This window comes from Hydra vulgaris, chromosome 05 (assembly GCF_038396675.1).
Source record: "Hydra vulgaris chromosome 05, alternate assembly HydraT2T_AEP".
Taxonomy (NCBI): domain Eukaryota; kingdom Metazoa; phylum Cnidaria; class Hydrozoa; order Anthoathecata; family Hydridae; genus Hydra; species Hydra vulgaris.
Window position 1 is genome coordinate 12,767,968 of NC_088924.1, and position 16,817 is coordinate 12,784,784.

The following is a 16,817-nucleotide window of genomic DNA, read 5'->3' on the forward strand; positions in this document are numbered from 1 at the left end:
TATATATATTGTTAATATGTTACATAAAAATATTAAATTACATAAACTTTACATAACATTATTATGCAAATGTCAACTTTTTTAATTTAACTTTTTAATATCATACAAAAAAAAAAAAAAAAAAAAAAAAAAAACATAACAAAAATTATATGAGAATTAAAAAATCATTCTTCATTATCCATCAATTGAATTTGTAGACAATATTTCAGTGCTGGCAGCGAGAAGAGCTTTATGGTAGTTATTTGCAAAATAATACATTGAGAAACCCCATTTCCAGGTCATAAATCCCCATACAGTTACAATAAACTTTCCTTTCACTTGAACTCCTAAAATATATTTTTTAGATTGAAAATTATGAACATTTTATACAATAAAAATTGCGAGTTAAAAAAAAATCAATATAACAATTAAAGAAAGCAACAGCTAAAAAAGTGTGAAAAAAATTGTGAATAAAAAAAACTGATTTTACCAATTTTTTTAAAACAACTTCAAATTTGCTTACTTACACCAAAGAAAATTTTAATACAATAGGCCTTGTTTTAAATAAAAAATGCTTAATCATTAGCTTAATGCGATATTTAACATCATAAAATTCCCTCTAATTTTTTTATTTTTTAAAGACATTTTTAAATTACTGCAATAATATTAATTACAGCAATAATATTATATTGCTGTATATATCATTTATTAAAAAATAATTGCTGCAATTTCACTTGCGTTATGAAAAAGTTTAACTTACGCTTAGTGCAAATTTTTGATGCAGATGTTTATTAAAAATTAAAATGTTTAGGAAGGAAAACCAAAAAAACAATTGCAATAAAAATGAACTAATTATTTTTTAAAACAACAACTAATTTTTTTTTAACAACAAATAAAATTTCAATATTGAATAATATTTAGTAATATTTTTAAATAAATTTGACAGTTAAACCCAAGCATTAACTTTAATTTTAATAAATTCAAATATATATTTTAAATCATAATGAAATCATTTTAAAAATCTTAATTAAATTATATATATATTTTTTTATCAGAACAAAATTATATATTCTTATTAAACTAGTTTTAAATAAAATCATAAATTTTTTATCAGAATTATATTATGTTTTTATGATCTTTGCTTCAAGCTTAAAAAATCAATTATTACAATAAAATAAAAAACAAAATAAAAATAAACTTTAAATTTTATTTGAGTTTTTTTCATTAATAAATAGCGCTTATATCAAACATAGTTATCATTCAAACTTTTGTAACACATATTTTTATATAAAAATCATTTAAAAGTTAATGTGACTTTTTTTAAAATTAATTACTTTTTTTATTTTACCGCTTATAGAATAATTTAAAAGTTAAAAAATGATAAAAATTCGCTTAACCGAAATCCTTTATTGCTTACATAAAATTGCTTAAGGCGTACGTAAATCGCTCTAAGCGTAACGCTTTAAATTAAGGCCTGATAGAAGGTTGCTGATATTCTGATGGCAACTTTATACTAAGTTACATTGAAAATTAATAATGCTTTATGTGGTAGTGGTGTAATCATAGAGCACTTGCATCATAAGTGAGAAGTTCCGTGTTCGATCCCTGCCACGCCCCTGGTAGCTCAGTGTACTCAACTTGTTTCTCCATGCAGCGGCCTTGTTCGTTAAGGTTGTGTTTCAGAGTTATAGAATTGAGAGAGGGTTGTAATCAAAACTAAAGTAGCCTCCTCGACTGAAGTGGCCTTCATGGCCTTGAGAGGTGATTGAAATTAAAAAAAAAACTAAAAAAATACAAACAAACAAAAAAAAATATATGTATATATATACACACACACATATATATATATATACACACACACACACATGCACACACACACACACACACACACACACACACACACACACACACACACATATATATATATACATACATACATACATATATATATATACATACACATACATTGGTTGGCTAAGCAATTGAAAAAATCCATGTTTGACATAATTTTTCATTTGTAAAAAATTTTAGTCAATTCTCTTTTATAAAAAAATATAAAGTATTGTATAACTTTGGCATTCCTGAGAAGGCTTGTATGTGAAGGTCGGTTAAGGTTGACAAATTAACCCCTTAACAGTGAAACACTATTTTCATGGCAGATATTTTTTAATTTGATTCCATTATTTTGAATGCTTTTTATAATTTTTTCTGCTCAAGTGAGAAAAATTCTAAACTAAAAAATTAATTCAGTTTTGCCTTAGATGCCAGTCTTTAAAAAAAAATACTCATCAAAGGCTAGATCTCTCATTCACGTACAAGTTTCACCTTACCTTCAACAGATATAACTGTCATTCACTGTTAAGGGGTTAAGATGAAATCTGAGTTTCGGTAAAAAAATAAGGCTTTACAGAATGAATTTTGAAATTACTAAAATTTCATAAAATTTGAATTTTGAATTTTTGTATAAAATTTTGTTTGTTTGTATACGAGTACTTTAACTTGATTTTTTAACACATTTAAATTTAACACATTAATTATTTAGCATTATTGCTTTTCTTTCATAGTTTTATTTAAAAACAAACACTTTTTTTTACTAACTATTTTATCTTATTTTTTTATTATCCAACTGGATAATAAAAAAATAAGATGGTGCTTTCTATCAGAAAACGATTGAACAGTTTCAAGTCTTTTTAGGTTATCATATATTGTACTTTGAGCAAATCCTTCCTTTTCAAAATGAACTACAATTTTTTTTTTTTTTATATTAGGTTTATTTACAAAAAACATTTTTAATCACTTTCGAAAAGATTCTCGTTCAGCTGCATTTAACCTCATTTTAAATAATTGTGTTTCAAATAATAAAGTTTATATTTTATAGAACGTTTATGCCTACGCATAAAACCACAAAAACTAATTATTATGCTCGAATAATTAAATTAGGATTTGTCCGATAACTTTCGCATCACCCGTTAATACTCTAATCTGGCCCGGATATCTGGCTGGATAGCTTATCCGGGACACCCCTAGTTTAAACTTTTTTCCCTCAGCCTTGTTATTTATTTATTATAAATATTAAATAGTATTTTGTTAAGTGCAATAGTATCTTGTTTAGTACAATAGTATTGCAATTTAGTGCAATAGTACTTTGTTTAGTGCAATAGTATTTTGTTTAGTGCAGTTGTATTTTGTTTAGTGCAGTAGTATTTTGTTTAATGCAGTAGTATTTTTTGTTTAGTGCAGTAGTATTTTGTTTAATGCAGTAGTATTTTTTGTTTAGTGTAATAGTATTTTGTTTAGTGTAGTAGTATTTTGTTTAGTGCAATAGTATTTTGTTTAGTGCAATAGTATTTTGTTTAGCGCAATAGTATTTAGTTTAGTGCAGTAGTATTTTGTTAAGCGCAGTAGTATTTTGTTTAGTGCAGTAGTATTTTGTTAAGTGCAGTAGTATTTTGTTTAGTGCAATAGTATTTTGTTTAGTGCAATAGCGTATCAGTTTAGTGCAACAGTATTGCAGTCCAGGGCAATAGTATTGCAGTTTAGTGCAAAACTTTACACAAAATTGTGGTGTTCTTAGTATTTATAGTAATTACTTTGAGTTTTAATAATAATAGTAATTTTTATTTTTTGTGTCAAAGAAAAAAAGTCAACTTACATTCACTTTTCACTACTAAATTAAATTCAATAATAAAAAATAAAATAAAACTAAATAATGAATAACAAAATTAAACAAAATAAAATGACTTTTTACTACTAAATTTCAATTATACATTTTTTTGATGTAGAGAAAAAACATTCCATATTATTTTTACATCATTGCTTGCTAATATTTTATCCAATTAAATTTCACTTGGCTGTAAAAAATGTAATTAAAAAAAGGTGAAAACAAAAAAACAAAAAAAATCACCTGATTCTTTGTCAATAATTCCTTTAATAAGGTATCCTACAATTACACCAAAACCAATTACTGCAAAGATTATTCCAACTAGCATACATAACAAAAATTTTTTAGGGGAAATGGAATATGCCACATCTCGTCGCACGGCAATGTGCAGTATAAGAACAATTAATGCCAGTGCAGAAGAAGTAAATGCCCAGATTGAGCAATGAATGTTATCAAAAACCATTGCAAAGCTTGCACTTGCCGATGCACCAACAAGAACTCCAATAAGAGCTGAAATTAGCCGAAAATAAAACCAAAATCCAGTGGGATGATAATTTCTCATTATTGATATTTATTACACTAAAACCATTTCATTAATTAATATCAGTTAATAGTAATGTAAAACTATAACAACAACAACAATAGTAATAAATAAGCATTCACTAATATATGATTTACGAGGAAATGCAATTTTTTTTGTAACATTGTTTACTTTTTTGTTTTGTACTTAATCTTTTTCATTGGTTTTATGTTGGAAATAATTTGTTTTAATATTTAAATTAAAATTAAAAAAATTATTTTACATATTTTTATTACATATTTATTTAATATTATAAATTTTCATTTATCTAGAAAAGGATAAAAAGAATAAACAAAAAAGAAGATTTTAATTTTTCTAAATATTTTTAAAAGATTCAAACAATTTTAAGGATGTCTAGAAAAAAAAAAAAAAAAAGTTTAATTTTATTTTATTTAAATGTTTAAATAAAATAAAAAGGTTAATTAAAATAAAGTAATAAGAATTTCATTGATTATTATACAATATGTTGATGGTTACCATTTTGATGGTTAACATATTGGTGTTTAACCATCATTTTCTGAGTTTATAAATAATGTCAACTATGTTTTTGTTGAATAGCACAACAAATTGTTCTGTAACTAATCTTTTTCATTTTCTGATGCTTTTTCTTCTTTATCTGTAATCATTTGCTCTGTTGCTTCTAAATTAATCGCATTGGATTCATCTTAAATAAAAATTAATTATGCATCAATAATGATAAAGATAGTAGTAGAAATAATGAAAACAATGTATAAACATAAAACATGGCAAAGCTTAATATTCATGTTTATTTTATTAAATTTCTAATAATTGACAAATATGTTTCAGCTCCTAATTGGAGCCAGTTTTCAATTTGTTTTTATGTTGCTTGTCACTTTTCATGATATTGAAATTAAAGTCATTGAACTTGTAAGACAATTTAACTTTTATTGTACTTGTAAGACAGTTTAACTTTTATTGTACTTTTAGCTTGATTTTGAGGTTGCATGAGTAAGAGGTTTTTAAATCTTTAAAGCTTAAAATCCGATAAACTTTATTTTTTAAATAAATTATTAAATTACTTAATCAAACATAAGGATGAAAATTTTTTAGCAATGATTCGAAATTGAGTTGAAGAAGCTTAGCTGAAGTCTCTTAATAATTAGGAACTAAAATATTTCTGTTATTATTATTATTTGAAATTTAATGATAAAATAAATTGAAATATCTAGCTCTGTCAAATTGATGCTTTATATTAATAAATTAGCTAATTAATAAATTATATGCAATAGAGATCACTCTTAAATAATAATAACTAATAATAATGAAAATAATAATAACAACAACAACATACTTAGAGCACTATTTTCAGCCATTACAAGAGCAGAGTTTTTATCCAGCTTCTCATCAAATGTTTTATCATTAGTTGATAAACTATTGTTATGGTTTTGTATTTTACAACTTTCAGAATTTGAATTGTTTTCAACTAACAAGTTATCATTTTGAAACTCTGTCTTTGGATTTAATATTTTATTTGACTCATCTAAAGTGCAAATCGTATCACTTGGTGTTTGATATTCAATAGTATTTGACTTATTAGTTGCTGCTTCAGATTGTTGAGTATTAGCAAAACCATTAACACAGAGATTTCCAATTTCATAAAATGAATGGCTTAGAGTAAAAAATCAAATCATTAAAAAATATTAATAAAGTCTTATAACAAATATTAAAAAAAAATTACAAAAACATAAAATATAAGTGGAGTCATAACAACAAAAATACAAACATAAATTAAGGTAATTGAAAAAAAAGAAGAACTTTATTAATATAAATCATGCCAACATAAGTTAATGAGATAAATTATAATAGCATAAATGTTATATATTAATTTATGGTATGTTAAAAAAAACACAAGCTATATTAGTATAATTAGCATGAATTATACCAACATTGATGCAATCTTTGATAGTTTTGTTTATTAATGTTAGAATTAAATTTTTTTTATCTCTTAAATCTCTCAACTTTTTATTTCGTTTAATGTTCATCTATATACAGGGTGACCACAAAGTATCCGCACACGAGACGGTTTCATCTTGTGAAAATATAAGCATAAAAGCACTTATGTATTTTCTTATTTATTTGTTGTTTTTGGTTAATATTATGTCATAAACTTTATATACTTTACTTTATATACTTTGTAAACTATGTTCAATTGGTTTTTTTAGAATGGTGCGCGTTTCTCCTTTGTGCGGCAACTTTTCCTGATTTTATCAACTTTTCTCAATGGCCGCCATCGAGCCCCGATCTTAACCCGATGGATTTCTCAGTCTGGAGCGTCCTAGAAGAAAAGGCATGCCAAAAGCCGCATAAAAATATTGAAAGTTTAAAAAAATCACTACTGAAAGCTTGGGATTCTCTGGACCCTGCCTACTTGCTCGCCACCGTCGAAGCATTCCCGAGACGCCTACAGGCCTGTTATTTTGCTGATGGAGGAAAATTCGAATTCAATCTTTGAATCATAATTGTTATAGTTAATAAATGTTTTAAAATAAAATTTGTGTTCCAAATACTTTCTACATGCTTTTTATTAAGCTCTTTATCTGTGCGGATACTTTGTGGTCACCCTGTATATATATATATTTTGTTTAATGTTAGAACTAAACTTTATATCTCTTTTAAAAGATAAGTGGTTTAAGACTTATCTTTTTAAATATTATCATTTAAATTTAACAAAAATTTAAACGCCCATAGCACCGAGACATGTTGTGTTCATATTAAAGAGAATGATAAAAAAAAAACCTTTAGGCTAAATTTTGATTAAAATTTGATTAAAGATTGATTAAAACAAAAGAATAAATGCATACTAAAAAAACTAACTTTTTTGTTTTAGTCGAAGCTCATCTTCTCTGTTTTGCAATTGGCCTAATAGTCCTCATAATATCATTTTTTATCTTATTAATACTATTTTTTATATTTATGAGTAATAAGAAAAGCCCTGACAGCCTCCCTCAAGTAAAAAGTAACCAGGGCCTTGGGCTCCTGCTAAAAAGGGACATTTTACAAACCAGGCAAAATTATAAGATTTACCAGGGGTTCATAGCTGGGGCTAGGGAAAAACTTATACTTTATGTAGTATAAATTTATGCATACATTTACTATTTATTAAACAATGGCATAACTGTTAAGTTATGAGTAACTAGAAAACAAAGGATAAGTTTAAAGAGCAAACAATTAACTGAGAACTTCAAAAGTTGTAGATTGTATTGTTGAGTCAGGAAAAGATGAAAATGGGTGAGAAATTGAGGTTTATAGTAAAAAGAAAGAGATTACGACACTAGGAAAGTGGCTCAAGCTTGGCAGATAAAGCAGGTTCAATTACATTTACAATGTGCTTTTGAATCTTGTCTGAGAGTGAGGGTTGGTATTTATCAATATAGAAAATTAAACAATATTGCAATAATTATTTTCAGTAAATAATTGAGTTTTGTTAAGTTAATATTTTAAAGCCATTGCAAGCCCCAAGCTGGTTAAATGGTATAGCTAGAAGTAAAAAAACTCATAGAGAGTGTGTTCATATGATATGAATGAACTACAGTTAAGGAAAAAAGATCGTTTATATTAGAGATTCAGAATAACAACTTTTATGGAAGTTTTAAAATTCATTTATAAATTTTCTAACATTGTTTAACCCGTTTTATCCATTCTTTTAGCGAATTACTGATAGAAATTCATTTTTAACTTTTAAATTAATTTTAAATAAACTTTTAAAATAGAAGAGTAAAAAATGCAGTTTTATTTTATAAAGATTTTTCACAAAAATATTCAAAATTTATAGATGTAAACAAAAAGTGAAAAAATTTGTTATTTTAAATAAATCTGGTCAAAACATCTTTAACTTCAAAACCACACTCAGATTCCTTGCTTTAACTTGATCGTGATCACTCGGAATTAATCTATGTTCTCCTTTCATTGTTTATTTTAATACCAGATTGAATTGAGATAACTAGTTTTCCTTGTTTTTGTTACTAAATATCTGTGACATGTAAATTAAATTTTCCCTAATCAAATTTTTTCAGTAAAATTTTGATTGTCAATTTTAACAGCCAATTTTACCAGCAACAATATTGCGTTGCGAGTTTTGTAATTGATTAAGAATCTTTAATTGTCATTTAAATTTCAAAGCATTGTCAGCAGACTAAAGGCTCATTCCAATGATAAGTTAGATCCAGATATATTACAAGCATATGATCAAACTAGCGATTTTGGATAAATTTGGGAACTCAGTCTGGTGACATTTGGGCACTGCAAATGACTGGCAACATTTCAATAGGTGGTGGGCTAGTTTACACAAATTTAAAATTTAAAAGATTGGCACAATTACACAATGAGATTGGGTTTTCTCCTTTTAAAAAAAAAATATTTGCGCTATATTAAGCATTTTAGTTCAATTTGAGACTTTTGACAAAATAAAAATTGTAATTAAACGTAAAATACCACTTTTCTGTTTTACTTTTATTTCCATTAAAATTTTTTGTTTTTATTTACAGTGAAATGTAATTTATTTTCGCTGTTTCTAAAATTTATAAACTTAAAGTATATGTATATGAAATTTCAAATATATGTATATAAAAATTTACATATTTATATATGTTATATGAAAATATGTAAATTTTTAAATTTGCCTACATTATATTTATTGCACTTATATTAGTTTTGTTATTGTAAAACTTACGTTTATGATAAAATAAATCTTAAGTTAGACTTTTAGTTAGACTTATTGATCGTGTTATCTTTATTTGGTTATTATACGTTTTATAAAAGTTTATATTAGGTTATCTTCTACATTAAAATTATTGCAGAAGGGAAAACCCAAACGTAATATTAATAAAACGAAATTAAGTTGAAAGACCTTTTACGTCAGATCAGACCAGTATTTAAAAAAAAATACTGGTCTGATCTGACGTAATTTGTTGACGCAATTACAATTTATTTGTTATAAAATAAAACATACAAAAAAAATAATTTTAATTCAAACAAACAAAATAACAATAATAAAATAATAATAGTAATACTCATTTTGAAAGTATGAATCAGAATAAATTAAAAAAATGAAAGTTTTTTAGAAAATTAAATTCAATATCTATATATAATCGACGGGGAGACATTATATTTCTTGACTATAATATTTTTTTCTTTATTCTGTAAATTAGTGGTTTAATTGAAACTATATGATAACTTCTAAAGTTTAAAATGGCTTGCAACAACCAATAAATTTTGCAACAACCAATAAATTTTGCAAACAACCAATAAATTTTGCAACCAATAAATTTTGCAACAACCAATAAATTTTACAACAAACAATAAATTTTACAACAACCAATACATTTTGCATCAACCAATACATTTTGCAACAAGCAATAAATTTTGCAAATAAAAAAAATTAATACTAATTATTAAAACATTTTTGTAAAAAAAAAAAAATAACACATCAAAAAAACTTGTAAGAATATTTTTTTCTAAAAGTAAAAATTTCTTTAGTTTATATGCTTTGATTATTATTATTTAATTTAATCTTAACTTTAAATTTATCTTATCGTAAAGCAAAAAATCTTACCTGAGAGATTTAACTCCTACGTCTTCAGCAAAAACAGGCTCTATTGTGGTTTGAACAAATATATTCTAAAATAAATATGATTTTAAGTTTGTGTATAAAAATAAAGAACAAGGTGATCACATACAAATATCACTTTGTATGTGATCACCTTGTTTAGTTTTATATAAAATTCATCTTTTATTTAAAAGGAATCTCTGAGTACATGACTTTAGAATTTAAACAAACTAAGAAAATTAATCAAACTAAGAAAAAACTATTTTATTTCAGATTTTAATTAGCTTTTAAGTTGCATATATATTATATTAAGTGTATTACATATTTGTAAAATTTTGTAAATTTGTAAATATTTGTTAAAAGTTATTTAAAGTATTTAAAACATTTAGCAACTATATTTAATATTAAATATTAAACTTTTTTTTTTTAATAATTCCCCTCCCCAAAGCCGAGAAGGCCACTACAGATGAGGAGGCTACTTGTGGTTATCACCTTCTCTCAACTCTATAACTTTGAAACATGAGCCTTGACGAACAGGGCTGCTGCGCGGAGAAACAAGTTGAGCGCGGTTCTACCAGGGACGTGGTGGGAATCAAACTTGGAACCTCTCGCTTATGAAGCGAGCGCTCTACCACTACACCACTACCGCATTTAAAATATTAAAATTTTTTTTTAATAATTTTAAGTTTAGTAGTTATTAAATGTTTAAAATACTTTAAACAATTTTCAATCAATTTACAAATTTACAAAAATAAAGTAATAGTAAGTATGCTTATCAATTTGTTGTATTCAAATAGTTATTGTCTTTATTCAATATGATATATTATATAGATGATAACTAATCAAATACAAAACATAAGCATTTAATAAACATATTTACTAATATTTTAATTTGAATTTTGATTTAAATATTAGCAAATATGTTCATTTAATTAATTTTTACTAAAGGTTGATAATTTTTACAGTGCTTTAAGGCACCTTTAAAATATTTAAGACAAATACGTTTAACTTAATGATTAAAATAAATTTATGATAAAAAATTATGTATGTTAAATAAGCTACATTTACTAAGATTTTTTTTTTAATTAAAAGACCTTTAAGTTTAAAAATAATTAAAATTTTTATTATGTTACTGTAATTGTTATTTTATTATTAAAGTCAAAAAGAATTTGAAGAGAAACAAAACTTTCTGAAAAAAGTTTTTGTTTCAATTTTTTGTTTTTTTTTAAATAAAATAAAATGGCGAGCTAAAGATCACAAGCTCATTCATTTCAAGTTTGTGCAATTATTGCATCGTTATTATGACTGAAATTTTTGCCTTTGTTTATTTTTTAAAAACAGTTGACTCATCATTGCTAATAAGCAAAAGTTAACAAAGTTCTGAACGAATATTTTAAAATTGTTATATCTTTCAAAAAAATAAATTTTTCATACAATCCATTCACTGTTAGAAAATTTTAGGGTGTATCCATTGATGAAAACACCCAAAAAAATCCTTTTGAGGAGTGATACCAATGTGATATCATACCAATGTGATATCATTCCAAGTATTTTTAAAATCCAGGATTGGCGTCCGTGAGAGAAACTTGCAATTAAATATTTGCTTAAAACAGAAAAAAATGAAATCATCATTGCTTGAAAAAAAATGAATTAAACAACCAAATACTGCATTTCTTAAGGTTTATTTTGAAACAGATAAGCATTAAAATTGCACTTGATAAAAACTGAGTGTTTTTTTTTGTTATTTGCCACAGCCCAACAGCTTAAAATTTGTCAAAATTGTTATTGTTTTCTGTTACATTTAAACTTGAATTTTTTGTTTTTTTAGTTATTTTGAAAAAAATTTAAATGAAGAAGTTAAAGTTTTGAAATGCCAAACAAAGCAAAATCTCACACTGAGTGTCGAAACTATGTTTGCATTCTTTGCATGTCAAAAAGTGACCGATCACTGACACTCTTTCTGATAAGCAGACTGACAAAACATTCACCAGAACTTTTGGACTTAAATGATGATAGACTTCCACATGGGATGTGCACAAACTGTCGTTCCCATCTTCAGAAAATTGATGAAGGAAAGGCTACAAAGCCTTTTCCTAACCTCTATGACTTTTCTTCCATCCTTGTGAAACAACACACACAAAATTCACCTGATTCCATCTGCATCATTTGCAAAATTGCAAAAACCAATGGAAAAACACCATTTCCAATGACCAGCAATGTTGTCCCAGAGAGAAGCTCTCCCACAGTTCATAAGAGATGTTCATATTGTCTGACAACAGTTGGACCAGGATTACCACACATTGTACCCCTGCAACAAGACGGGTCAACTTACTAAGGTTAGCAATAGAAGACACCAAAGGTGCATCCATGAGAGAAATTTGCATTTAAATAGTTGCTTAAAACAGAAAAAAATGAAATCATTGCTTGAAAAAAAATGAATTAAACAACCAAATACTGCATTTCTTCTGTGTTGTGGCTTCTTCTGTTTTGAAAACACATGATTTATCACCCAATGGTACTGTGCAACTTAGCCAAGCAAATGGAGGTCCAAAATTGCCACGCAAACTTGGTATGTCCTATATGATTAATTTAGAAATTATTATTTTCTTGCTTATGCCTTAAAAAACCAATATTCATAAATCCACCATTCAATTTTTAAAAAAATATTTAATTTTGTTTTAGGAAAAGCAGCACCAACTCAACTTTTCAAGGAACCACTTCCTGCTGAAAGCTTGGTGAAAGTTCAGCTTAATACAGGGTTATCCAACAATCGCATGAAACAACTTGTTTTAACACTAAACTTCATCAGCCCTCAAAGAGTTGTAGAGCCTTACTTTGCTAAAATATTTTCAGAACAAGGAAAGTTGCTTAATGACTACTTCACTGTTTCAAAAGTGAAATTTTCCAATTGTGATACAATCAGAGAAGTTGTACATTGCAAGGATGTTGCCAGCCTACTGCAGTTTGTGTTACCTGCACGAAATGCTTCTGATCAGCCTCTTGTTAAGATTGGAACTGATGGGGGTGGAGACTTTCTTAAGATGAGTCTGGGTGTTCTAGAGACAACTCCAGAACCAACAAGTCCAGTCTTAAAATCACCAAAGCTTGGCAGCTCTTTCTTCAGAGACTCCTGAGTAAAAAAACAGCTTTTAATTGCCATCTCTGAAGGAATGCCAGAAACATATGAAAACATACACAACCTTTTGAAACTGACACAGTCAAACTCAATTCACTTTGTTTTGTCTTGTGACATGAAAGTTGCAAATATCATCTGTGGAATTCAATCCCATGCCAGTAAACATACATGTTGTTGGTGTGATACTGATTCTTCAAAACTTGGACTATGTGGTTCTTTGAGAACATTTGGAGGCATTAAAAAAGCACACCAAGAATTCATTGCTCATGGAAATGATGTGAAAAAAGCTAAACAATTTGGAAATGTCATTCACTCACCTTTGTTGAACTTCCCAGATGAGTCCCTCATTCTGGATGCAATCCCACCCATGGAACTTCACTTGATTTTGGTGTTGTCAACCATCTCTACATAAACTTGGTTAACATTTGGCCAGAATGCAAGACTTGGCCTGAGGCATTAAACATCCCTATGCAGCCCTTCCATGGTGGACATTTTCAAGGAAACCACTGCCAAAAGCTGTTGAAAAATGTAGACATTCTTCAGGAAAAGACTGAAGCTGCAGCTGCATTTGCAGCATTTCCATTCATTGATACATTCAGAAAGTTTGAAAAGGTGGTCGTGGCTTGTTTTGGAATGCAGCTTGATAAAAATTACCAAGAACACATTGAAAACTTCAGAAGTTCATACCATGATCTTCCTGCAACCATCACACCAAAGGTTCATGCTGTATTCTTCCATGTGTCTCAGTTCATCTCTCAGAATCATAAAGGTCTTGGTCATTATAGTGAACAAGCCACAGAAGCATTTCATTCAAATTTTAAGCCTCACTGGCAACGGTTCAAGAGGCAGACAATTCACCCAGAATATGGAACGCATTTGCTTAACTGTGTTGTTGACTTTAACAATAAGCATATTTAGTTAGTGTAATGGCATTCCAAACAGAAAGAAGAAAAAATTTGGTAGAGTAGAATAGAAGCTTATTTTTAATTTATTTTCTGAAACTAGTCCTTAGAAGCCTCTTTTATTCATGTGTTGCTTTGCTATTTTTGCAAAATGTATAATTTTTGAATGAAATACAGAAAAAAACAATGTTCTATAAAGTTTTTCAATCAAGAATATGGGTTTTAATTATGAATATTATAGGAAAACATTGAAATGCAAATTTCTCTCACGGACGCCAATCCTGGATTTGAAAAATACTTGGAATGATATCACATTGGTATGTACTATCACCCCTCAAAAGGATTTTTTCGGGTGTTTTCATCAATGATACACCCTAAAATTTTCTAACAGTGCATTGCCTTTAAATTGAGTTTTGCAACAAATTTTAAATAATTTTTCAAAATCTAATGTTTAGTTAATAATTTAAATGACGGTTTTGAACATTAGCACATAATTACTTTGTAATCCATTTCATTATCCTGAAGAAAAATGAGCTTGATAAAATAAACAGAAAATTAGTTATTTACTATTTGCATTTAAAACCAAATTTTTTTCTCCCTATTTTGAATAAAAAAGCAAAAGAAGCAAAAAAAAGCAAAATACATAGAAGCAAAAGAAAAAAGAAAAATTTTTTGGATCCTTTTTTTTTGAACGCCATATTTTGCTTCAGCGGTACCAAAATAGGTCTGGGTTCTTCCCTGAAATATCGGTGTGTATATATATATGTGTATATATATATATATATATATATATATATATATATATATATATGTATATAAATATATATATAAATATATATATATATGTATATATATATATATATATATATTTATATATATATATATATATGTATATAAATATATATATATATATATATGTATATATATATATATATATATATATATATATATATATATATATATATATATATATATATATATACATATATATAATATGAACTAGAAATCAATTAAATATAAATACCTTTTCTAAAGCTCTAAAGTATTTTAAGGTACTTTTGTAATGCTTGTGAGGATTGAGTAGAAGTTCTGTAAGTCTTTGTAATGTAAATGGAGCACTAGAAATAATGTTTTTATTATAGCTAAAGCAAATAACAAAAGCTTGAAGAGAGATAATAAAAGTTGATATTATCAAAGTTGTGCAAATCATTCCTATCAATCAACACTAACATTTGATTTTGTAAAATTTATATATATATATATATATATATATATATATATATATATATATATATATATATATATATATATATATATATCCTCATTTACCAAGTCTAAAAATAATTCAAACCTGTGGTCAACCACAGTGGTTTTTATTAACTTAAGTTAATAAAAACCACTGCCTGAATAAAATTCATTTAAAGCATGGAATATAGGGTTTAAAACAAATGTCAAAATATTTAACTCAAATTTTAAACAAATTTCAATGCTTTCTTTTTTTTGTATTTTCCACAACAAATTGGGTGAGAATAAACATGGTTTACGTTTTATTAAACTAACTAGATACACCATAATTTTTTAAATTTATCCTAAACAAGTTGAATTGAAATAAACCAACTGAGCTGTTTGAGGACTTTCAAAAAGAATTTTGAGGAAACATGAGGAGGGTTGATAACTAGAAAGCACTTGAGGGTTGGTAACTAAAAAGTACTTGCAACAAATAAACTTGGTATCAGAATAGAACCTGATATTTAATTTATTTAAATTTCTAATTCATATTTGTGGCATGAACTTGATTGTAAGATGATCTTCAATATATTGTAAACTAAATATTTTTTGCTGTTCGAAAAAAATTTCTATAAAAGAAACTGAAAATATAAAATTTGAAAAAAAAAAAAAAGCAAAGAAAAATTTTTTACTTTTGAACTAGAAAAATATCAAAATATTTTTGAAGCTCAAAAACTATTTTTTGTTTTGTCTCAAAAAAAAAAAAAAGCTTTAATGAGTTGTTTTTTTTAAACAAATTTAAGAAAACTTTTGCCTAAAAAAAGATTAACCTTAAAAAGGAATGAAATGTTTAAAACACTAACCTTAAAAAGCGATCAAACGTTTCAAGAAGTTTGCTTTTAATAGCTTTAAGTTCATTTAAGTTTTCTTCCTTATTAGCAGAATTTAAGCTCTGATTTGTTTCAAGAAAATCTGACATAACCTTGATAAAAAAAACATTATTCATTACTTTTTTTTCTACTAATACATTTTATTATCAAACAATAATATATTTAATACTCTTAACAATAAAGAATGGGAAAAAAACTAAACATTTAATAAATTATGTTTAACATATTACTAATGATCCTTTTAAACTATTAACTTACTTAAAGCATAAATATTGAGTACAGGGGCTCAAATTAGGTGTATCGCGAATGCTTTCAACATCTTTGCAATTAGTTTTTATTAAAAAATATATTTTCGTCATTTGTTTTAATTTTTTTTTTCTCTATTTTACTTATATCTTTTTCAATTTAGTAATTTTTTTTTCTTTCTAAAAAATATAGAATAATTTTATATAAGCTTTTTATTAGAGGCCATCCATTAAGTACCTCACGCTAAATTTAACTTTTAAATAAAAGTATGATCATTTGCTCTCTTGCACAGAGATTTTTATTCAACACAAAACGCTTTTGAATTTTAATTAATTTAAATCTGTGTGGAAACCAAAAATATCCTACTTCTATTCTAAAGTTAAATTATATTGTTAAATTTAAGTGTGATTTACTTAATGGATAAAGTGCATCACAGTAAATTTACCTATAAACTAAATCTAAACAACCATTTAAATTACTACAGTAAAGTTACTCAACTATAAAATATACTTAATATGCTTAAAGACATTTACTTGCTAAAGTCAGCCATATAAAAATGTTTCTATTTATATTTTATGTTGTTAACACATAATAAGCTTTTAACTAAAAATTATTTTAACAAGAAATTTT

At 26.1% G+C, this 16,817-nt stretch overlaps 2 protein-coding genes across 2 annotated transcripts in view; both read right to left on the reverse strand.

The window, feature by feature from the left end:
• Positions 1-100: 100 nt before the first annotated feature.
• On the reverse strand, positions 101-4,260 carry LOC136079972 (heme transporter hrg1-A-like). The gene is made up of 2 exons (XM_065796631.1): positions 3,884-4,260; positions 101-326 (listed from the first exon to the last, which is right to left on the reverse strand). Exons 1-2 carry the CDS (start codon positions 4,200-4,202, stop codon positions 175-177), a joined length of 471 nt encoding a protein of 156 aa, XP_065652703.1. The 5' UTR covers positions 4,203-4,260; the 3' UTR covers positions 101-174.
• Positions 4,261-4,642: 382 nt separating this feature from the next.
• Positions 4,643-16,817, reverse strand: part of LOC136071867 (serine/threonine-protein phosphatase 4 regulatory subunit 2-like) — a 30,798-nt gene continuing 18,623 nt past the window's right edge. Inside the window, exons 4-8 of the mRNA XM_065797408.1 lie at positions 15,915-16,033; positions 14,849-14,942; positions 9,793-9,857; positions 5,533-5,849; positions 4,643-4,884 (exon numbers count right to left, since the gene is read on the reverse strand). Coding sequence (XP_065653480.1) covers positions 4,799-4,884; positions 5,533-5,849; positions 9,793-9,857; positions 14,849-14,942; positions 15,915-16,033 — 681 coding nt within the window. The 3' untranslated portion in view covers positions 4,643-4,798. The remainder of the gene's footprint in view (positions 4,885-5,532; positions 5,850-9,792; positions 9,858-14,848; positions 14,943-15,914; positions 16,034-16,817) is intronic.